General features: G+C 43.0%; 2 protein-coding genes across 7 annotated transcripts; both read left to right on the top strand.

Moving 5' to 3' along the window:
• Positions 1-3,522: 3,522 nt before the first annotated feature.
• LOC106564405 (forkhead box protein N4) lies at positions 3,523-10,146 on the top strand. Of its 5 annotated transcripts, none has more exons than XM_014130501.3 (10): positions 3,524-3,760; positions 4,160-4,250; positions 7,202-7,365; positions 7,509-7,621; positions 7,707-7,817; positions 7,961-8,112; positions 8,252-8,348; positions 8,478-8,694; positions 8,813-9,160; positions 9,309-10,146. In XM_014130501.3, the coding sequence occupies exons 1-10, from the start codon at positions 3,682-3,684 to the stop codon at positions 9,524-9,526; spliced, it is 1,590 nt and encodes a 529-aa protein (XP_013985976.1). In that variant the 5' UTR covers positions 3,524-3,681; the 3' UTR covers positions 9,527-10,146. The 5 variants fall into 5 exon arrangements, with proteins under 5 accessions (XP_045545916.1, XP_013985976.1, XP_013985983.1 ...); XM_014130508.3 differs by having other exon boundaries at positions 3,525-3,820; XM_045689960.2 differs by lacking the exon at positions 7,509-7,621 and having other exon boundaries at positions 3,523-3,760.
• Positions 10,147-10,286: 140 nt separating this feature from the next.
• Positions 10,287-20,628, top strand: LOC106564371 (synaptic vesicle 2-related protein). 2 transcript variants are annotated; one of them, XM_014130433.3, is made up of 16 exons: positions 10,287-11,044; positions 15,038-15,177; positions 15,754-15,839; positions 15,960-16,058; positions 16,313-16,384; positions 17,420-17,544; positions 18,269-18,332; positions 18,465-18,590; positions 18,731-18,859; positions 18,979-19,055; positions 19,185-19,261; positions 19,435-19,542; positions 19,677-19,788; positions 19,965-20,046; positions 20,141-20,230; positions 20,345-20,628. In XM_014130433.3, the coding sequence occupies exons 1-16, from the start codon at positions 10,977-10,979 to the stop codon at positions 20,567-20,569; spliced, it is 1,680 nt and encodes a 559-aa protein (XP_013985908.1). In that variant the 5' UTR covers positions 10,287-10,976; the 3' UTR covers positions 20,570-20,628. The 2 variants fall into 2 exon arrangements, with proteins under 2 accessions (XP_013985908.1, XP_013985918.1); XM_014130443.3 differs by having other exon boundaries at positions 18,982-19,055.
• Positions 20,629-23,490: the final 2,862 nt, after the last annotated feature.

Below are 23,490 nucleotides of genomic sequence, written 5' to 3' on the forward strand. Positions count from 1 at the left end.
AAGCGTCATTCCTGTCCGGTCCATAATGATCTAGTTGGCTCTGAGAGCTCTAAGATAGTTAATCATTCATTAAGCCTAGGGAGGTCTCATTCAGCACTTCATCTGAGTGTCCAAAGACCCAGTGTGTGTGTGTGTGTGTGTGTGTGTGTGTGTGTGTGTGTGTGTGTGTGTGTGTGTGTGTGTGTGTGTGTGTGTGTGTGTGTGTGTGTGTGTGTGTGTGTGTGTGTGTGTGTGTGTGCGCGTAACACAATGATGCGGAAACTATCTGCTTCAAGCTCCTCATCCTCCTCCTCGCACAAAATTACAGCACAGGTATTGTGTTACTGATCTTTGATTAGGCAGATACAATTCTGACTAATTACAAACCACTCATCACTGCCATGGTGAAGCAACAGTATCGGGCCTGTTGGGATGAAACTATTGTCCTTTCAGTGCATCTTACAGCTGCTGTCAACACCAGCCTGTGCTGCAGTAAGAGGGCCATACCATACTATGATGGCTTTCCTGCTTAACCTTCATGTGTCAGAGACTCATATTATGTACTCTAGTGGCTCTTATGTCATCTAAAAATATATATTTAAAGTTATGTTTGAATGAAAATGAGAACAATCATACATGATTTACCTAACCATAAATGTGTTATTGATCAACATTGCTATCCAGAATGATTATTTAAGAAAAAACAAAGTAGAGATGTTTGTCCCACCTTCTCTATTTCTTGCGGCTCAGTACTAAATGATGTGTTGGATTGTGACAGATTTGCGGGAAGCGTAACATTGCCCTCTCATTCCGACTGTTTAAAATTTAAAGTCGAGCATCCTGTAAACATTAACGAAGGCATCTTGCATTACAGCCACACTGATTAAACAGAGAGGAGACATTCACAACAAAGAAGTTATATTTTAAAGCCACATAACTTTTTAAAAGTAACCACTGCTACAAATCAGAACAGAAGGGATTATTACCTTTCCCGTCAATGTTACAGAGAGGCTTACATTTCCAGAAACTACTTTAACTTTTAAAAGAATTGGGCAACACTGAACCATTTTGAACAGTTTATTTTCTCTTTGTTGCATCCCCCTACCAAACACACCCACCCATATACTTACAATCACACCACACGTCTTATTACCACACATCCTGCCCCTTTAGCCTGTGGTATGGCTTGTCTAGCCTTAACAAGCTTTGTGCTACCTGCCCACAGCTCTCTGAATTAGCACGAGTCCCTGTAAAATCCAATTACACCAGAGTCAGCGGGTTGATTTTCCCATTACAGATTTCATGCTGAGTTTGAGGACTATGATTTTTAAACCAACACATCAGACCCTCTGCCCCTCTCTCACACATAAACACTCCTTTTCTATTCCCCCTGACACTTTATGTCTCTGTAATGCGAGGAACAAGAGGTATCCCTTTGTCATCAAAGTCCACTCCAGTCATGCGGTAAGGTCATCATCCTCTCATTCTATCATTCAATGAAATGGGATATCCGATCCCATACACAGCAATTTCACTGTTCTACCTTAACACCATCAATAGTGGTGGCAGTAGTCTCAAGGTTAGAGAAGCTGGCCTATAACCAAAGGGTCGCCGGTTTAATTACCAGGGCTGTATGGCATTGTTCCCTTGAGCAAGGCACTTAACCAGTAACTTTCTCCAAACAATACAAACACACAAAACCAGCTAGACCAGCCTATTAGGTAACATGTGCCTGGGGGAAAACAGTGACCCCTTAACCTCTCAGAACATCATGGGTAAACAATCTGACCAATTACAGCACAACTCTGCCTCCAGAGGGCATCACAGGGTAGACAAATAAATACGCACAGGCTCAATTTGTCTTACACAACTCAACATTCAACTAATGCTTTATTTATAGGAGCAAATAGATAACCGAGGACGGAGCTGGACACTGAAGGTCAACACTAGCCAGGTTGCTGTAGTAGCCTTCTGTATCTCTGCCATGTTCTTTGAGCGAGAGACGTTCTGCTAGGACACCATGACCAAATGCATGCGATAGCAATAAAATAAAAGTATTCTAAAACGCAATCCTTTAGGTAAACAGAAATTTGACTGAGCTACAATATGGTAATGCTAATAGAGCTGGTAACACTTAAATGTAGAGATAGTGGAGGTTATTGTTGTAGATATGGAAAAATAGTTTAGCATGCACTACTGAAAATCTAATGAGCAATCAAATGACTAAAATCTTACCTTTGAGAACATGTACATGGTGTTATATAATGTGCATAAAATTGAGGATTCTTCTGGTCAGGTCGTTCTGACAAGTCCAGTCCAGGTCGATAGACGCTGAATCTGATCTGGATAGGACAGAGAAGGAGGAGGCCAGCTCATCTGTGTGTTGAGGGATGCTTGCTGAGAAGTGAGACGTTGATACAAGGGTAAGAGCAGCTCTATAAACATTATCTATAGCACCTGGATTTATGGACAACCCATAATGCAACAGCCCCTGCAAACTTGCTGTCATGGTGTCCTAATTTCCTTCTTCTGTTTTTTTTTAGGTTGGCCTCATTCCCTGTTCAGTTCAACAGAGATCACTAGACACAATGCCACTAGACCTAGTCAAATCCCCAATGTGAGAAAATATTATTGCAATATACAGAGAATCATACTCTGTCTTAAAATGGCACATATCAGTGTAATGTCAACACTTTTCTGTCTGGAACTCTTGATAGCAACTAGCTGACTGAACTCAATGCAACAATTCTGACTAATTACAAATCACTCATCACTGCCATGGTGAAGCTACAGTATCGGGCCTGTTGGGATGAAACTATTGTCCTTTCAGTGCATCTTACAGCTGCTGTCAACACCAGCCTGTGCTGCAGTAAGAGGGACATACCATACTATGATGGCTTTCCTGCTTAACCTTCATGTGTCAGAGACTCATATTATGTACTCTAGTGGCTCTTATGTCATCTAAAAATCTATATTTAAAGTTATGTTTGAATGAAAATGAGAACAATCATACATGATTTACCTAAGCATAAATGTGTCATTGATCAACATTGCTATCCAGAATGATTATTTAAGAAAAAACAAAGTAGAGATGTTTGTCCCACCTTCTCTATTTCTTGCGGCTCAGTACTAAATTATGTGTTGGATTGTGACAGATTTGTTTCCTGCTTGCTGCTGTTGATAACATACCATACCTGGGGCAAATTACACCAACTCTATAGGCAGAGTGTGTTCGGATTATTCATTTATGGGAACGAGGCTATGTGCAACAGTTCTGATGATTGCGGGAAAATACATTTCAAGAGCAACTTGGACGATAAACTTTCCCACTCCATTGGGACGGCTAAAAAGTATTCAAAAAGTATACAATCATTTGGGAGGTTGGCCTAGCCCTAGGCTATCTAAGTCATTGTTTAGCAGGGTCATTAGTCCTATTTGAGCAAAATATACGCTAACCATGTTTTATACAAGCAATATCAATATATGCAAACTTTTGAATTCCCTCCCCTTTCAAATAGCATCATCCCAACCTGTCAATGTTGTTTGCTGCTTTCACTGGTGTTTATTTCACTACTATTATTGAGCCTGAAAACAGACGCTACTGCCCCTCCTCTCCGCGCCTCATCGACCACCTTCCCGCCGCAGCCCACACTGCGCGCCCAAGCGAGCGGGGTCGGAATTCGAACCAGAGCAGTGGTGCTGATGAACAGCTCCTCGGCAGAGAGGAGTCCACACTGGACAGTCGGTGACAGAAGAGGGAGTTTTAAAAACGGTTTGAAAGGTGAATGAATGGACTCAAACTTAAAGTTGAAAATAACACTTTTGGATTCGTTCAGAACAGGTTAGCAAGGTGTTGTTTACACAGTTGTTTACATTTCATGTAGCTAGGCTATCTCTAATATCTAGCTAGCACAGTGACGTAACGTTAAATACATGTCCCATACTAGTATTGTTGTAGCATTGGGAGCTAGCTTGCAACGTTAACTTATCTAGCTAACTAGACAGTCAGGTATGGGTCAGGTAACTACGCGGGATAGCTAAATGTAAAGCTAGCTGTGTCTCTGTGGTTAGCTAGCTAGCTGTAAGTATGCCAGGTTTATCAACTAACCACAAATAGAACAATGAACATCTTTGAACTAATATTAGCTAGCTACAGTAACTGTGGCTATTTATCTTTCAGGAGATGATACCACCCGCAGAATGACGGCGATTCTCAGAAATTCTGGAAGTAACGTTAACGTTAATCATCACACCTCATCACATGATTTCAGGTACAGACAGCTAATCACATCACCAGTCTGTCACTTGTCTGAACTAGCTTACTCTGAAAAGCTTGGCAGGCAAACCGTATGGTTTAGGTTAACGTTATGGTTTGCTAAGAGCCCCCCCCTCTCTCTCTCTCTCTCTCTCTCTCTTTCACTCTATCACCCCCCGTGTGTGTGAAAATATGCAAACAAACATTACAATGAATACATCAGCACTGTTTTAGTCCTGCTGTTTGGGGCAATGGAGGAGAGGGGGAGATGTATCCCTGGGTGTCTGGTGGTGGGGACTTTGGGGGGCTGGCCTCAAAAATAGAAAACAAGGGGACACTGCTTGTAGTTACTCCTGGGGGGAGGACTTGCTTCACTGCCTTTCTAATTTGTACTGGTAATCGAAGGGGGTGGACACATCGAACACTCCTTTACAAGTTCGAGTAAAGAACAGCTTTTTTCCTGGGCAATCAGAGCTCACTTCAACTAGGTTATTGTTCAGTGCACTGGACCTGCTTGTCTCTAGCCTTCACATTGTGTTTGTTTGGAGTTCACCTAGCGACGTTGTTGAGTAAAGGGACTTTTACCTCAGAAGGAATCATTATTTTGTGCTAAGCTAAATTGAGCGGTATTATTTGTGGCACATGGATGTTTCCCTCAAAAGGTTGGTGTTTTTTCTGATTTTTATGTTTAGTGACTTTTCAAGCAATCAAGTTTGGAGATTGTTCGCAGTCAAATTGTCATTGAATGAACTACAGTCACTTTTATCATGCTGAATATTCTGTTCCCACATTAATGTAACTTTATTGTAATGTTCTCACTGTAGTCTAATTTCTTATGCTTAATTAACTTGTTTCTTAACTCATAGCCTATGGCCCATTGATTGAAACCCAGATCAGCTCTTTTATCATTAGCCTACTTTCAATGGAGTTAATTCAACACATTGACCAAACCCTGACTGCCAAATGAACCACAATCAAACTTCAATGGCCTGTTTGTAGACCGGGTTTTCACATTATATTACTTATAGTTATTAACCATTCCCATTTTTAGCTTGTTGGTATGAAATGGTCAACACAGGGTCTCCAAGCAACACGTTGTTTTTATCATGTGACTGAAAATAAGTCTACCTACTGATAGCAGTGTGTGGGTGAAGCTGTAAGGCCAGACTGATGTCATTTTGTATGCAACATGCATGTTATTGTAACGTCTGTTTAGAAGAGTCAACAGCATTAAGCCTGCCTTCCAGGCTATGGCTCCCCTCGGGGAGTCCGCTTCAGTAGAGAATGGTTGGTTGTAGTGCAGAGGGTCTGGTGGTGACAGAGAGGCAGATGGCTCTCTTTTAACTCGCTTGTCAATTAGCTGTCACTCAACCAGATGAATGCAGGCTTTGGTCATCATGGGGATGGGGGTGGAGTGGGTTGGGACAATCCGGGAACAGCCCTCTGGAAACAATAGAGCCACGTGCCACTGGGCTGGGGACTGTCGTTTGGGACACAATAACTAATCATTATTCAATGGCCAGACCAACTGTTGCAGACAATGTGCACACTGTGTACCCGACCCTACTCCACATTTTCTGTACCGTGGGTGTGCGTCTGTGTATTGTGATTCAGCCAATGGAGCATTAGGATCAGTGGTCACCAGATGTTACATCACCTTGTTTTTCAGTGTCTGGAACTGGAAAGTAACATGCTCATTAAAATGAAGAAAATGTCCTTTATGCAAACAAAAATATAAACACAACATGTGAAGTGTTGGTCCCATGTTTCATAAGGTGAAATAAAATATCCCAGAAATGTTCCATATGCACAAAAACCTTATTCCTGTTAGTGAGCATTTCTCCTTTGCCAAGATAATCCATCCACCTGACAGATGTGGCATATCAAGAAGCTGATTAAACAGCATGATCATTACACAGGTGCACCTTCTGCTGGGGGCAATAAAAGGCCACTCTAAAATGTGCAGTTTTGTCATATGACACAGATGTCTCAACTTTTTAAGGAGCGTGCAATTGGCATGCTGACTGCAGGAATGTCCACCAGAGCTGTTCCCAGAGAATTGAATGTTCATTTCTCTACCATAATGTCATTTTAGAGAATTTGGCAGTACGTCCAGCCAGCCTCACAATCGCAGACCACGTGTATTGTATTGTGTGGGCGAGCGGTTTACTGGTGTCAACGTTGTGAACAGAGTGCCCCCATGGTGGCGGTGGGGTTATTTTATGGGCAGGCATAATGAAGAGATACCGTAACGAGATTCTGAGGCCCATTGTCGTGCCATTCATCCGCCGCCATCACCTCATATGCATGGCGCCATGATCTTTAAACAATTCCTGGAAGCTTGAAAAATGTCCCAGGTCTTCCATGGCCTGCATACTCACCAGGCATGTCACCCATTGAGCATGTTTGGGATGCTCTGGATCAACGGGTTACGGCAGCGTGTCCAGTTCCAGCCAATGTCCAGCAACTTCGCACAGCCATTGAAGAGGATTGGGACAACATTCCAAAAGCCACAGTCAACAGCCTGATCAACTCTATGCGAAGGAGAGGTCGCGCTGCATGAGGAAAATGGTGTTCACATCAGATACTGAATGGTTTTCTGATCCACGCCCCTACTTTTTTTTTAAGGTATCTGTGACCAACAGATCCATATCTGTATTCCCAGTCATGTGAAATCAATAGATTAGGGCCTAATTAATTTATTTTAAATGACTGATTTCCTTAAATGAACTGTAACTCAGTAAAAATGTTCAAATTGTTGCATGTTTCGTTTATATTTTTGTTCAGTGTATTTTACATTTCAACTCAATACAAGCGAAAAAAGAAGAATAGCACGTTAGCAAAAGTTTCAGTGACCTCTTGTCTTGATAAGCTGAGGGCAGTGGCAATATACATTATAAGGAATATGTTTATCCCATAGCTCCCTTACAGTAGATGTAACCAGCTCATTGTGTGTGTGTCTGTCAGGCTACTGACCACTGAGCCGCCCCAGCAGAGTGAGGAGCTGGGGGACCTGCAGTCTCTGTCCTGGCTAACCACCGTGGATGTACCCAGGCTGCAGCAGATGGCCACAGGCAGACTGGCCTTCAACAACGCAGGACCCCAGAGCAGCATACTGGAACTACACACAGGTGAGACACAATCACACACACACACACACACACACACACACACACACACACACACACACACACACACACACACACACACACACACACACAAGCCAAAAAACACATATACACACCTGGCCTGAAACATAAACTCTTTTTTTCAGACCAGCAAAGCAACATGAGTACAGCACTAGGATATAATACCATGGCCCCTCCACATAGCAACATGCAAAACACTTATATTGGAATGAACTACCTCAACAATCAAAATGGAAATGTAAGTATTTTTTGGGGTCTTATTATTGTAGTTATTTTTTAAATCAACACTTCTTCCCCTCCTACTGTGTGTCTTTGTCTTTCAGATGGCAGGATTGCCAGGAAGTGCTGTGCCTGCCTCAGAATACCAGTCCTCCCCAGCCCACTACTTCCACTCCCCCCAGCAGGCCTACAGCCCAGCTCAGGCTGTGCAACAGGTAACACATCCACTGACTGTTTCAGAAGTGTTTCTGAACTCTTATGAACGTAAGACTGTATGTCAGAAATATGCAGAGTATTTCTAGCACTTGTAATTGATTCAAAGACAGCCTAATATGTCTCTTGTTTTGCTTTTTCCCAGCATTCCCCCAGCAGCCTGTACAACAGCACCTCCTACCATAAGCAGAACCTGTATGATCAGCAAGCAGCAGTCATGAGCATCACCAACCCCCACAACAACCAGGATCTGCTACAACAACCCAAGGCCTTCCCTAAACCTATCTACTCCTACAGGTAGGACACACTGACCTCTCCTTTTTCCATTTCCATTTAATCGGTGCAGTTTTAACACAGTGTGTAAAGCAGACTATTGGTCAGAACAATTGGAACTGAGCAAAAATGAAAATGCATGATATTTGACGGTTTTTGCCAGCTGCCTGATTTCTATGGCCTTGAAGAACAGCCGGACAGGCAGCCTCCCTGTCAGTGAGATCTACGGCTTCATGAAGGAGCACTTCCCTTACTTCAAGGTGAGGAGCAGAGAGATACTGCTTTACACACCTGAGATTGTCAGGTCTCGTGGAAGTTTGGGAACATCAGCAACATTATATATGATCAGTGTAATGTTTTTTACTGATGTATGGTTCTCCACCCTACAGACGGCGCCTGACGGCTGGAAGAACTCTGTGAGACACAACCTGTCTCTGAACAAGTGCTTTGAGAAGGAGGAGAACAAGCAGGGAGGCTCCTCCTCTACCTCTCGTAAGGGCTGTCTGTGGGCCCTCAACCCAGCCAAGATCAACAAGATGGAGGAGGAGATGCAGAAGTGGAAACGCAAGGACCTGACTGCCATCCGCCACAGCATGGCCAACCCAGGTGAGACCTGGGAGGAAAGGATGGGAGTGGAAACATGACAATAATTGCAACATTCTGATTCATTATATAATATTGCTTGATGAGTGTTTATAGCTAATGCTCTTGTATTGGCTCTCAGATGAGCTGGATAGGTTGATCACAGACCGACCGGACGGCTGCCGGAGAAAGCCCTGTGATCCCAGGAGGACATGTGTCCCGTCCAGGTCCTGTGGTCCCCCGCTGTCTGGACATCTGCAGTCCTCCCTCCCCTTCCACCTCCAGGCCCAGAATCACACCCTCCAAGGAGAACCCAGCTCCCCTGTACCCACCCGGACCCCTCCCCTCCATGCTGTTCCAGACTACTCCCACAGCCCCTTCCCCCAGCCGCAGCCCTACAGACACCCCTATAGCCACAGCTTGTACAGCCTCCACCCAGACGTCACAGCCGAGGTGGACGCTCTGGACTCCAGTATCATGGAGTTTGCCGGTGGGTTCTGATGAGGATAGGAGGGATGTCACCATATGTTTAAAATCAAAATGCCATATTTGTTGATCACATTTATCAAAACAGATGGTCTTCACCATAACTGTCTGTTTTAAACTATGGTGATAATGTGTTTGTTTCTGTCTTTCAGGGAGCCTATGGGAGGAGATGAAGGAGGAGGGCTTCAGCTTGGAGTCTCTGGGTACCTTTAACCACTCTGACTGTGAGCTGACTGGCCCCAGCACTGGACAGCCCCTGGTGGACCGACAGGTGGCCGGGCTATACACCACCCTGGACACAGCACCAGCTGTCCCCTCCCAGTACATCACAACCACAGAGGCCAGGGGCCAGGCCATCGCCCAGCTCTGACTTTGACTTTGAAACACTGATATACAGTGTATTAAACACTGAAATACACCAGGACAGACTATGAGAAGATCATTACTGTTGAACCTGAAAGTCCCCGCACCAACTGTATGAGAATCCTGAACTTTTCCACACCTGACAGGATGTCTCACCCAGTCTGTTTTTTTTTTTTTTTTTTCCTGATTCCTGTTTCAACACCAAAGCACACAAGAAGCAGCCAAAATCAACAAGCATGGGCATGTTTGATTGCGTCTGTCAGCCTTTTAGAGTGATGAGGATGAAGCGTTTTTGTGTGTGTGGATCTTCGGCGGTAAAATGCAATGCCACTTTATTTCTACAAGAGCCGGAGTCAATGTTTGTTTCTGTGAAGATATGTAGACGTTGTCATGGAAACTGATCTGTTACCCAGGCTATTCCTTGTGGAGGAAAAGTCTTACTGATTTACTAGCTTGTGCAAACAATACTTTTTATTTTACGGGATTTGACTGTGGTACTGTAGCTTGATAGGCTATGTTTGTAGTACTATAGTACTGCTAGGTAGGCATTATCTCTGCATTTTCTGTGTATTTATTTTGGTTCATTTGTATTTATTTACTATGCTCTGAGTAAATTCTCCAAAATGACTCTTGATGCCACGCCGTACAATTATTTTATATTGTAATATAGAGGACTTTTACATGTTATTTCAGAAATACTAAAAACATTTAACTAAAGATTGTTAATGTAAAGGTATTAAAGCCTTAGCAGATTCACCTGTTTTAACCTGACAATAGACTCCTGTGCCTACTATGGGTTTGTCTAACCGTAAATATTTACACATGCCATTTGCTATTGTTACTAAAGACTTTAATCTTGAGATGAATCTGACAGACGGCTATACCCCTCTGATGGCCGTGACTCTGCTCCGATGGTGTCTCAGGGGAAGTGGGATATGCAAAAAAAAAAAAAAAACATTTCTATTTCACACCTCACACTTGTGTGAAACTGGACAAATATAAGGGCCCCCTAATTGACCTTTGACCTTGAGGTTTTTCAACTGGTTCACTTGAATGTCAATAGTGCACTTTGGTAGCGTGGTGCAAGAGCACCGTCTACTGTCAGTCTAGAGTATTGCGACAAAGTGCTTATTTTCATATCCATACTGTGTACATATCCCAAGTACCATTTGTAAAAGTGGTTGTGTAACCCTTATGTATAGGTAATACATAGTAGTGACAATGGTAAAATTAGGCAGTATGAGGCCAATGGTTTAAAGTTCATTGTCTTTTACATCCTTCTTCCTACCTCTCCCAAAGGTTGTTTACAGTAGATTTAACTCCTCCCTCTCCCTTCCATGAGGGCCTAATTCCGATTGGATGACTGACTGTAATTTGAGATAGAAGATGCCCCAGCAGGTTTAACCAACTCAACAACACCTGAAACCAGGTGCTCTCAGTCCCTGTCCTTCAGCCTTATGAACATGAGCAACTGGGGGAAAACATCCAACATAAGTTACCAGCAATGGAGGGATCCTGAAATCAGGTACAGTAAATATCTAAGTCTCATAAATTCTAGCTTACTGGAGTTTTATATTGATGGAATCACACTTAACGATAAGTTGAAGTGCAAGGTGAATGACCTAGTTTTCCGTTAGATATACCTGTAGGGGAATCATGGGGGGAAGAAAACTGGATTCTTTGCATAGCTGGGTTGTTCCATGAAATGAGTGCCCTTTTATATTTTATGTAGAAATTGTGCACCAATATTGAATTTTAAAATCCTGTTATACACTGAAATAAAACGTAAACGCAACATGTAAAGTGTTTCATGAGCTGAAATAAAAGATCCCAGAAATGTTCCATATAAACAAAAGGCTTATTTCTCTAAAATGTTGTGCACAAATTTGTTTCCATCCCTGTTAGTGAGCATTTATCATTTGCCAAGATAATCCACCTGACAGCCATATCAAGAAGCGTATTAAAGAGCATGATCATTACAAAGGTGCACCTTGTGCTGAGGACAATAAAGGGCCACTCTAAAATGTGCACTTTTGTCACAACACAATGCCACAGGTGTCTCAAGTTTTGAGGGAGTGTGCAATTGGCATGCTGACTGTAGGAATGTCCACCAGAGCTGTTGCCAGAGAATTGTTCATTTCTTTACCAACGTCGTTTTAGAGAATTTGGCAGTACGTCCAACCAGCCTCACAACCGCAGACCATGTGTATGGCGTTGTGTGGGCAAGTGGTTTGCTGATGTCAACATTGTGAACAGAGTGCCCAATGGTGGCAGTGGGGTTATGGTATGGGCAGGCATAAACTACAGACAACAAACACAATTGCATTTTATCGATTGGCAATTGGAATGCACAAACACAAAAAAAAATGACAAACTGGCACAGACAGACAGAAAACACAGGTGTAAATACCATGGGATAAGTGGTGAAGATGTGTGACACCTGGAGGGGGTGGAGACAAGGACAAGGACAAGTACAGGTGAAGCAGATCAGGTCATGACAGCTAACTTCCCCAAATTCTGCGTTAAGATTTAACCCACTTAAACCCAAAATGTCTCCCAAGCTTTCACCACCATTGTAAAGCCCTATTTATTAAGTTGCTTTGACAAAGTAATTTCTAAATAATAATTATTTATTTAATGTATGACTCATTAGTGATTCATGTACATCTGTCCCACATTTTAAGGTCAACCCTGTTACTTGAAGTCTTGTTTTAATGTGGTGAAACTAGTCCTTTAAAAAAATATATTAAAAAAAAGAATACATTTGAATATCTATTTTAATCAAACCATAGTGTAAAAGCAGGTGAGCTGGTTCTACTGTTTTTGGCCATTTTCTGGTATTTTGTGGTGGAAAAGGGACTGGGTCGAAGATAACATGTCAACCGTGTTACCCATAGATAGGCTAGAAATGTTGAAATATTTTTATTTTTAATTGTGAAGCTTACTTTCAATTACGCCTCCGTGTTGCACACAATAAACGTCCATTCCCCTTGTCACATGGGGATTTATAAGATGAAATCTTCAACATGTTACAGTCAACCCTGTTACTTTATTTGGCACTTAATAGGCACTTGCCTCTTGAGATGGGATAACATGTTTTTCTATTTAGTTGAACATGTGCTCTTTATGACAGAATGTTAAAATGAGGTGAAATCAAATGTTGTTTTTTACCAAGTCACACTACTCAAAAGGCACCCAATTGCTGGAATGACCCAGGTACTCTGGGCGTGCCATGTTATCAGTAGATTGATTCCTGTTGCTGTTGTTCTCATTTATATTTGTATTTATTAAGGATCCCCATTAGCTGCTTCTGATTCTACTGCAGTTACCTGATGTGGAATATAGTTCCATGTAGCCATGGTTTTACGGAGTACTGTTCTTGACTTGGGGATTGTGAAGAGACCTCTGGTGGCATGTCTTGTGGGGTATGCATGGGTCTCCGAGCTGTGTGCTAGTAATTTAAACAGACCTCTGGTGGCATGTCTTGTGGGGTATGCATGGGTCTCCGAGCTGTGTGTTAGTAATTTAAACCGACACCTCGGTGCATTCAGCATGCCAACACTTCTTACAAAAACAAGTAGTGATGAAGTCAATCTCTCCTCCACTTTGAGCCATGAGAGAATTACATGCATATTATTAATGTTAGCTCTCAGTGTACATTTAAGTGCCAGCCATGCTGCCCTGTTCTGAGCCAATTGTAATTTTCAGAGGTCTCTCTGTGGTACCTGACCACACGACTGGTGCGACAGAACTAGAACCTGTAGGACCTGCCTTGTTGATAGTGTTGTTAAGAAGGCAGAGCACCGCTTTATTATGGACAGACTTCTCCCCATCTTAGCTACTGTTGTATCAATATGTTTTGACCATGACAGTTTACACTCCAGAGTTACTCCAAGCAGTTTAGTCACCTCAGCTTGCTCAATTTTCACATTATTTATTACAAGATTTACTTGAGGTTTAGGGTTTAGTGAATGATTTGTCCGAAATACAATGCTTTTAGTTTTTGAAATATTTAGGACTAACTTATTCCTTGCCACCCATTCTGAAACTAACTGCAGCTCTCAATAATGTCAAAAGCTGCACTGAAGTCTAACAAAACAGCTCCCACAATCTTTTTATCATCAATTTCTCTCAGCCAATGATCAGTCATTTACAGTGGTGTAAAACTACTTTTGAGTACTTTTAAGTAGTTTTTGGGGGTATCTGTACTTTACTTTACTATTTATATTGTTGACAACTTTTACTCCACTACATTCCAAAAAAATAAATAATGTACTCCTTACATTTTCGATGACACCTAAAAGCACTCGTTACATTTTGAATGCTTAACAGGACAGAAATGTGTCTAATTCACACACTTATCAAGAGAACATCTGGTCGACTCACTAAACACAAATGCTTCGTTTGTAAATTATGTCTGCGTTTTGAGCGTTGGTGGCTATCCGTAAATTAAAAAAACAAGAAAGTCATGTTGTCTGGTAAGACATTTTAAATGATTTATACTTTTACTTTGATACTTAAGTACATTTAAAACCCAATACTTTTAGACTTTTACTCAAGTAGTATTTTACTGGGTGACTTTTACTTGAGTCATTTTTTTAAAAGGAATCTTTACTTTTACTAAAGTATGAAAATTGGGTACTTTTTCCACCACTGGTCATTTAAGTGCCGTGCTTGTTGAATGTCTTTCCCTATAAGCATGTTGAGAGTATGTTGTCAATTTGTTTACAGTAAAATAGCATTGTATCTGGTCGAACACAATTCTTTTCCAAAAGTTTACTAAGGGTTGGTAACAGGCTGATTGATCGGCTATTTGAGCCAGTAAAGTTGGCTTTACTATTCTTGGGTAGCGGAATTACTTTCGCTTCCCTCCAGGCCTGAGGGCACAAACGTTCTAGTAGGCTTTGATTGAAGATATGGCAAATAGGAGTGGCAATGTCGTTCGCTATTATCCTCAGTAATTTTCCATCGAAGTTGTCAGACCCCGGTGGCTTGTCATTGTTGATAGACAACAATCTTTTTTCACTTCTTCCACACTCACTTTACAGAATTCAAAATTACAATGCTTATCTTTCATAATTTGATCAGTTATACTTGGATGTGTAGTGTCAGCGTTAGTTGCTGGCACGTCATGCCTATGTTTGCTAATCTTGCCAATGAAAATAATCAAAGTAATTGCCAATATCAGTGGGATTTGTGATGAATGAGCCATCTAATTCAATGAATGATGGAGCTGAGTTGACCTTTTTGCCCAACATTTCATTTAAGGTGTACCAAATCGTTTTACTTTCAGTCTTTATTTGTTTCATAGTAGAGTTTCTTCTTTTTATTCGGTTTAGTCACATCTTTTCTCAATTTGCAATAGTTTGCGTAGCCTATTGAATAGTCATCATGGACAATACAGTAGATTCAGTATGAAATAAACCAATGGCGTTCAGGAAGTCACATCAGGATGTTGTCATTCTCTAGATCTATTGCTTTCTCTGTAGTGTTTAAGATGTGTGTTGTTTGGTTTCAGTGTGGTGACGTTTCGAGGTACAGCGGGAGACAGTCTGCGTCACGATGAGGAGGATCAGTGTGGAGACTATGAGGTCTACACCACGGGGATGCACACTGTGGACCTTGGGGAGCGCAGGACAGGACAGGACCCCACTGAAGGTTTCACATACTGATTTATATTTTGTTTCATCCACATCTATTGACTGCTCATGTGTTGTTTAGAATTACCTGATGCTCTTGAACCCATGGATTTATGAAAATATGCTATTCAAACTAAATACTGAACCATACAAAGTCTCCCAAAGCTTGAGCTTGACCACTGTCCACTCAATTCATCAACACTATTTCTCAGTTTACCATTACTTATTGATACGAGAACACCTATACATTTTTAAATATGTGGCATTGTTATCTTGAATGTTACCCAACTTTTCATCCAATTAACACGAATTGTACACAAACGTCTATGCTACTTAAACAACCAATCAATCTCTCTCATCTAGAATACTCTTCTGACATCATCATTCAGCGCCTAATATCATGTTAGCGCTTGTCCAATTGTTACATTGAGTTAGTAACCACTTCTGATCATGGTTCATAATATTAATGAAGTTATTCCTGGTCTGATGTAGAACAAGCAGCATGTATGGGAAAGTTTGTGAACGATAGAACATGTAAGATGTTGTTTTGGGGATTTATTATAACTTGACCCCATCTTTCTCTCTGCCCTGTCAGATACCTTTACGGTGGAGGATGCAGTGGAGGCCATTGGCTTTGGAAAGTTTCAGTGGAAGCTTTCTATCCTTACTGGACTGTCATGGGTGAGAGAGTGGGATTGATTCCTATGACCGACATGACCTTAAATCTTTTCAATTTGTGGAACAACAACCCTTCCTAACCACGAGCTGCTCTCACTGACTCTCATGTTGTGTTTACTGTAGATGGCGGACGCCATGGAGATGATGATCCTGAGCATCATATCCCCTCAGTTGCACTGTGAGTGGATGCTGCCCAGCTGGAAGGTGGCTATGCTAACATCGGTCAGTCTCATTCTGTATCTAGACTGGGATTATTCTCTCATAAGCTTTATCGCATTGGTTTGATTACGCCATGTAGTCATCATCACATTAGACCTAATCATATAGGCTTCATTAAGGCTTGTGAGGGTAGCCACCAGCTAGAGAGGAAATGCTGAAGGCATACAGCCAACATTTTAATAGGATAGTATTTGTAGTAATCATTCATTGGGTGTCAATGTTACAGTGATGTCATCAGGTCACTTCTTCTCTCTCAGGTGGTGTTCATTGGGATGATGTTCAGCTCGACTCTATGGGGAAATATATCTGACAAGTACGGCAGAAAAGTAGTAAGTTTCAGTCTGCAATTGTTTAATCATTGGCTATGATTTGGTCATGTGATGGTGAAATACACTGAGTGTACAAAACCTGCTCTTTCCATGACATAGACTGACCAAGCTATGATCCCGTATTGATGTCACCTGTTAAATACACTTCAATTTTACCTTTATTTAACTAGGCAAGTCAGTTAAGAACAAATTCTTATTTTCAATGACAGCCTACCAGGGAACAGTGGGTTAACTGCCTTGTTCAAGGGCAGAACAACAGATTTTTACCTTGTCAGCTCAGGGATTCGATCTTGCAACCTTTCAGTTACTAGTCCAACACTCTAACCACTAGGCTACCTGCCGCCCCTGTTGAGTGTTGCAGTCCTTGACCCAAACTGGTGCGCAAGGCACCTACTACCATACCCTGTGGCGGCAGGTATCCAATATGTTGCATTACTGCCCCCAACTGGACTGTAAGTATAGATGGAGGGGAGGAGTCAGGTTAAATAAGGATTTTTAAGTCTTGAAACAATTGAGACATGACTTGTGAGTGTAGGGTTAGTTTGAAGGATGTTCTTTTATTTTGTATTACGAAGTATAATGGATTTATTTTATGGTCCAGTTGGGGGCAGTAATGCAACATATTGGATGCCAACCGCCATTAAACTCCAAAGAAGAAGAAGATATGGATTGCATAGGTGTGCCATTCAGAGGGTGAATGGGCAAGACAAAAGATTTTAAGTGCCTTTGAACAGGGTATGGTGGTAGGTGCCTGGCGCACAAGATGGGGCCAAGGACTGCAACAATGCTGGGTTTTTCACGGTCAACAGTTTCACGTGGGTATCAAGAATGGTCCACCACCCAAAGGATATCCAGCCAACTTGACATAACTGTGGGAAGCATTGGAGTAAACATGGGCCAGCATCCCTGTCGAACGCTTTCGAACACCTTCTAGAGTCCATGCCCCTAGGAATTGAGGCTGTTCTGAGGGCAAAAGGTCAGTATTAGGAAGGTGTTCCTAATGTTTTGTACACTGTGTATTTGTGTGGTGAACAGGGCCTGACGATGTGTATGATGTGGGTCCTATACTACGGCTTCCTCAGTGCCTTTTCCCCGACGTATGGCTGGGTCATGGTGCTGCGCGGCCTGGTGGGCTTTGGCATCGGAGGAGCCCCACAGTCGTGAGTGATGTACTACATAAGGCACATACAGCACACCTGACCTGGCTTCCTCAGTGCCGCACTCTGTTGCAATGCAGTGGAATAGAACACATCAGACTTTGTCCAGATTTCCAAGATGTCGTACATGAAAGATGATCATCATAAATTCACCCTAAATGCCACTTTAACAGTATCATGGAGATGCATTGTAAAGTACTGTTGAAATGACTGATGTCTTTGAAATGACTGCGTTAGTCTCTCAATCCGAGTTGAACCTTTCCTAAATGTGGTTTATCTGCAGTGGAGCTGATCAGGCTGAATTAACAGAACACTGTTATTGTAGCACACTGACATTCTCTCTTGGGACAGTTAGACCTGTGAAGATGGCAGAGCAACAATAACGCTCCAACCAGGAACAAAACAAGTGTATTTTTAGCCCTGAGTCTGATTGATAGAACTGGTTCCAGACTCAATGATTCAGGACCAGAAAATACTGCCTTTTGTTATGCTTTTGTTAATAAAATGCTGGCTGTTAGTAGTTTATTTTGTACTGAATGTAACTGATGCTGTAGAACTTTTTATTTTATAGCCAAGGTAACGGTTTAATTTTCTGACCAATACCGGGCTACCCTATTACCTGTAGAAGATAATGTTGTATGCCGTGCTTATTTGAATTCCCTATAGTTGTGCTCTGCATCAGGTATAAAAGTCATTTTTAGATTCATTAATGGACATTTTCTTTCAGGGTGACGTTGTACTCTGAGTTCCTCCCAAGGAAGTCAAGGGCCACCTGCGTTATGCTGATTGAGGTACTTTCTGTCCACTGGCCTTCATATTTGTACTAATTTGTACTAATGCATTAGTTTTATAAGAAAATAAACCATTTCTGGAGTAGTGTTCCATCCTACAGTGCTTAATCCTCTTGTCTTGGCGGCCATCAGATATTCTGGGCCCTTGGCGCTGTGTTTGAGGTCCTTCTGGCCATCTGGCTCATGCCTACCATGGGCTGGCGCTGGCTGCTTGGCCTGTCTACTGCACCCCTGGTGGTCTTTGTTACCTTCTGTTTTGTAAGTATTACGAATGAACTGAGACCTGCAGTATCTATGGTTCTGAGACAAAGGTTGACACGCATCACAAAGGTGGGTGATACTGAACACATAGGTAGTGGATGAAGTGTGTCATATGCATGTGTCTGTGTCTGATACAGTGGCTACCTGAGAGTCCCCGCTTTGATGTGCTTTCGGGAAACAGGGAAAATGCTATGAAAACGTTAAGACTCATCGCTGCTGACAATGGGAAGACCATGCCTCTTGGGAAGCTTATTGCCAATAAACAGGTGAAACCGTATAATTGGTGTGTGCATTCATGTGGTATATGTTTATCTGAGACCATCTTAGCTGACAACTTTTTGTGAATTCACAATTGCTTGGGTGTGCTTTTTATGTATTTGTAAAGCAGGAGGAGCGTGGTAGGATCCGAGATCTCTTAACTCCTCAATATCGCAGAACCACTCTTCTCCTGTGGTTTATATGGTAAGTCGATTTTGCTCTCATTATACAGGCATCTCATTAGCTCAACCAGTGCACCCCGTCCTCCCAGAACCTCAGAAACCCAGAGTTGGGCCCTTTGTGTGATCTGTGTTTGTATGGTTTCTGTCGCAGGTTTGCCAATGCCTTCTCCTACTATGGCCTGGTCCTCCTGACCACTGAGCTATTCCAGGCAGGAGACGCGTGTGGTGGTGAGTGACAGCTGGTCTGCATGTTACTCTGAAAGGTTGAAACTTCCCTTTTTGATAGTCTTAAGGAGAAACTCCTGCACCGGCTTAACGATCAAACATGGTAAACAGTCCTGCAAGCCTGCCCTTCTAGTTGCTCTTTTAGAACCTTTGACTTAAAAAATATGTACCTCCAGTCATCACCCAAGGTGCAAAGACTGAGCCAAAGTGCAACCTGGAATGCAAATACTTGACGTTAGATGACTACAAAGACCTACTCTGGACCACCTTAGCTGAATTTCCAGGTGAATGACATTTAAGGCATTTATGTACCATAGATACTGTTCAGCAGTAATTTAACGAAACTGAGTCTTGTGTTTTGTTGATGTGCTGAGTGGGACATTCTGTATTTCCGTTTTTTTTAATCCTGTCTCTGCAGGTCTTTTTGTGACATTGTTTGTGATCGATCGGATTGGCAGGAAGAAAAGCATGGCAATGTGTTTCCTGATGTTCTCTGTGTGCATTCTGCCCCTGTACGCTTGTGTTGGAAGGTAAGTGCACTCTTCACCTTGACCAGGTCCAAGATTGGAGAACCTTGGTAATCAAGGGCCTTCAATCTGAACTGGCCCATTTAGTCACTGATTTGGCTTCACCCATTCTCTTAACGCTGTGTGGGGGTGACAGCTGTGTTCATGCTCTGCTGATGTCTCATACACTTGGTCTACAGGGTAGCTCTGACAGTCTTCATCTTCATCGCCAGAGCGTTCATCACTGGGGGATTCCAAGTTGCTTATGTCTACACACCTGAGGTAAGCATTTTTTTTCTCCATCAGTAGGTACTTGACATCCAAAACCTCAGCTTCTGCTGTTGAGGACGTTTTGTATAAATCATTTGTTCTGTAGGTATATCCCACAGCCACCAGAGCTCTGGGCATCGGGACCTGCAGTGGGATGGCAAGGGGGGGTGCCCTTCTAACTCCCTTTGTGTCACAGGTAATCATGACCTTGTTTTACTTCATTTGAATCTAAGACACCCTGCCCCCTCAGAGGACTCCCGCCCTCTGGCTCCACACCACTGCTAACCTCCAGCTATTTTGGCCCATACAGGTGCTGCTCAAGAAGTCTGTGTACCTCACACTGTCTGTGTACTGCATCTTTTGCCTGCTGGCCACAGGAGCATCCATGCTGTTGCCCATTGAGACCACAGGCCTGGGCCTGCAGGAGTCTAGTCGAATCACAGCCGGTCAGGAGGAGATGAAAACAGGCCAGATGTCAAATGGCTCTGAGGCTTCACCAACGCAGACCAGCTATGGATCATCCTATAACAGCTGATGAGGACACTAGGGTGGAGTAAGGCGTTGAGAGAAATAAAGGGCACTTGATTATTCCCACTTCAGTCTTATCAAGTCATTTGTCACGGATGCCACACAAAAGGATATTAAAGATGGGACAGTTTACAAGCTGGAACCCCACGCAGACCTTATTGGATGGGAAGAGAACTCAAGTTACAGCACATTAGCAAGACTACACTTAAGTTTGCACACCAGCATTTTTAACGGGACTTTGATGACTGAGTATTTATAGATATTGTGTAGCCTGAGAGGCTCAGAGAATTTTTCTATGAATTTTGCTATAACTATTTTGATAATTTAAGAGTGTTAATTTTCATTATTGCAATACATGGGTGCATATCTGTGCATGAGTTCTGAAATGTGTGTACTATTGTTCCATGCTTGAATTTCCCACTTAAAATGCAAATATGGAAACCTTCCGAGTGGCGCACGGGTATAAGGCACTACATCACAGTGCTAGAGGCATTACTACAGACCCGGGTTTGGCCGGTGGGGCTTTACTTGGCTCATCACGCTCTAGCGACTGCTTGTGGCGGGCCGGGTGTCTGCAAGCTGACTCCGGTCACCAGTTGAACGGCGTTTCCTCTGACACATTGATGCGACTTGCGGGTGTTAAGGAGCGCAGTTAGGCGGGTCATATTTCGGTGGGCATAACATTGAATCCGTAGTACCTCATGAAAGTCATGGCTGTTGCCCTAACTTGCAGCAGGACAGTTAGTGTCCAGGGAGGCCCCTCTGAACAGGGTCCATGAAGTGGCCACACCCCTGGTGAAGTGCGCTACCACGGTCTGGAGTTGGTCTACCTGCTGCAGCGTATGATGTTGACACTGCATTGGTGTGCCAGTCTCTGTTTTGAGACAGTTTGGTGTTCTTCCTATAACACACACATATCTGTTCTATTTGATGAACAGTTCTTGTTGCAGCACGATATGCACTCAATGGCTTAACCGGGCAAAGTGTATGCAACTCATGACTCTCCTGTAAGGAGTGGGGAACCGGGTGAAATGCCGCTTCCCCCAATATGATTAAGGTCTGGTTAGCATGTGACGATGAAAGCACTTATGTAAGAATGCTGGATTTGACCAAAGCACTGCTAAAGTGAAGCATGACGGATAGGTAGGAATCGCATGCAATTCTCCAACACTCTTGGCTGAAACAATAGCCAAATCAAATTTTATTTGTCACATACACATGATTAGCAGATGTTAATGCGAGTGTAGCAAAATGCTTGTGCTTCTAGTTCCGACAATGCAGTAATATCCAACGAGTAATCTAACCTAACAATTTCACAACAATTACCTTATACACACAAGTGTAAAGGAATGAATAAGAACATGTACATAAAAAAAATATATGAATGAGTGATGGTATAGAACGGCATAGGCAAGATGCAGTGGATGGTATAGAGTACAGTATATACATATGAGATGAGTAATGTAGGGTATGTAAACATTATATGAAGTGGCATTGTTTAAAGTGGCTAGTGATACATTTATTACATCAATTTTTCCATTGTTAAAGTGGCTGGAGTTGAGTCAGTATGTTGTGGCTCAGTTGGTAGAGTATGGTGTTTGCAACGCCAGGGTTGTGGGTTCGATTCCCATGGGGGACCAGTACGGGGGAAAAAAATGTTTTATGAAATGTATGTATTCACTACTGTAAGTCGCTCTGGATAAAAGCGTCTGCTAAATGACAAATGTAAATGTTGGCAGCAGCCTCTCTGAGTTAATGATTGCTGTTTAACAGTCTGATGGCCTTGAGATAGAAGCTGTTTTTCAGTCTCTCTGTCCCTGCTTTGATGCACCTGTACTGACCTCGCCTTCTGGATGATAGTGGGGTGAACAGGCAGTGGCTCGGGTGGTTGTTGTCCTTGATCTTTTTGGCCTTCCTGTGACATCGGGTGGTGTAGGTGTCCTGGAGGGCAGGTAGTTTGCCCCCGGTGATGCGTTGTGCAGACCTCACTACCCTCTGGAGAGACTTACGGTCATGGATGGAGCAGTTTCCGTACCAGGCGGTGATACAGCCCGACAGGATGCTCTCGATTGTGCATCTGTAAATGTTTGTGAGTGTTTTTGGTGACAAGCTGAATTTCTTCAGCCTCCTGAGGTTGAAGAGGCGCTGCTTCGCCTTCTTCACCACGCTGTCTGTGTGGTTGGACCATTTCAGTTTGTCCGTGATGTGATGAACTTTCTACCCTCTCCACTACTGTCCCATCAATGTGGATAGGGGGTGCTCCCTCTGCTGTTTCCTGAAGTCCACGATCATCTCCTTTGTGTTGTTGACATTGAGTGTGAGGTTATTTTCCTGACACCACACTCCGAGGGCCCTCACCTCCTCCCTGTAGGCCGTCTCATCGTTGTTGGTAATCAAGCCTACCACTGTAGTGTCGTCTGCCAACTTGATGATTGAGTTGGAGGCGTGCATGGCCACGCAGTCGTGGGTGAACAGGGAGTACAGGAGAGGGCTGAGAACGCACCCTTGTGGGGCCCCAGTGTTGAGGATCAGCGGGGTGGAGATGTTACCTACCCTCACCACCTGGGGGCGGCCCGTCAGGAAGTCCAGGACCCAGTTGCACAGGGCAGGGTCGAGACCCAGGGTCTCGAGCTTGATGACGAGTTTGGAGGGTACTATGGTGTTAAATGCTGAGCTGTAGTCGATGAACAGCATTCTTACATAGGTATTCCTCTTTTCCAGATGGGTTAGGGCAGTGTGCAGTGTGATTGCGATTGCGTCGTCTGTGGACCTATTGGGGCGGTAAGCAAATTGCAGTGGGTCTAGGGTGTCAAGTAGGGTGGAGGTGATATGGTCCTTGACTAGTCTCTCAAAGCACTTCATGATGATGGAAGTGAGTGCTACGGGGCGGTAGTCATTTAGCTCAGTTACCTTTGCTTTCTTGGGAAC

This window comes from Salmo salar, chromosome 01, assembly GCF_965601325.2.
Source record: "Salmo salar chromosome 01, fSalSal1, whole genome shotgun sequence".
Classification (NCBI taxonomy): Eukaryota; Metazoa; Chordata; class Actinopteri; order Salmoniformes; family Salmonidae; genus Salmo; species Salmo salar.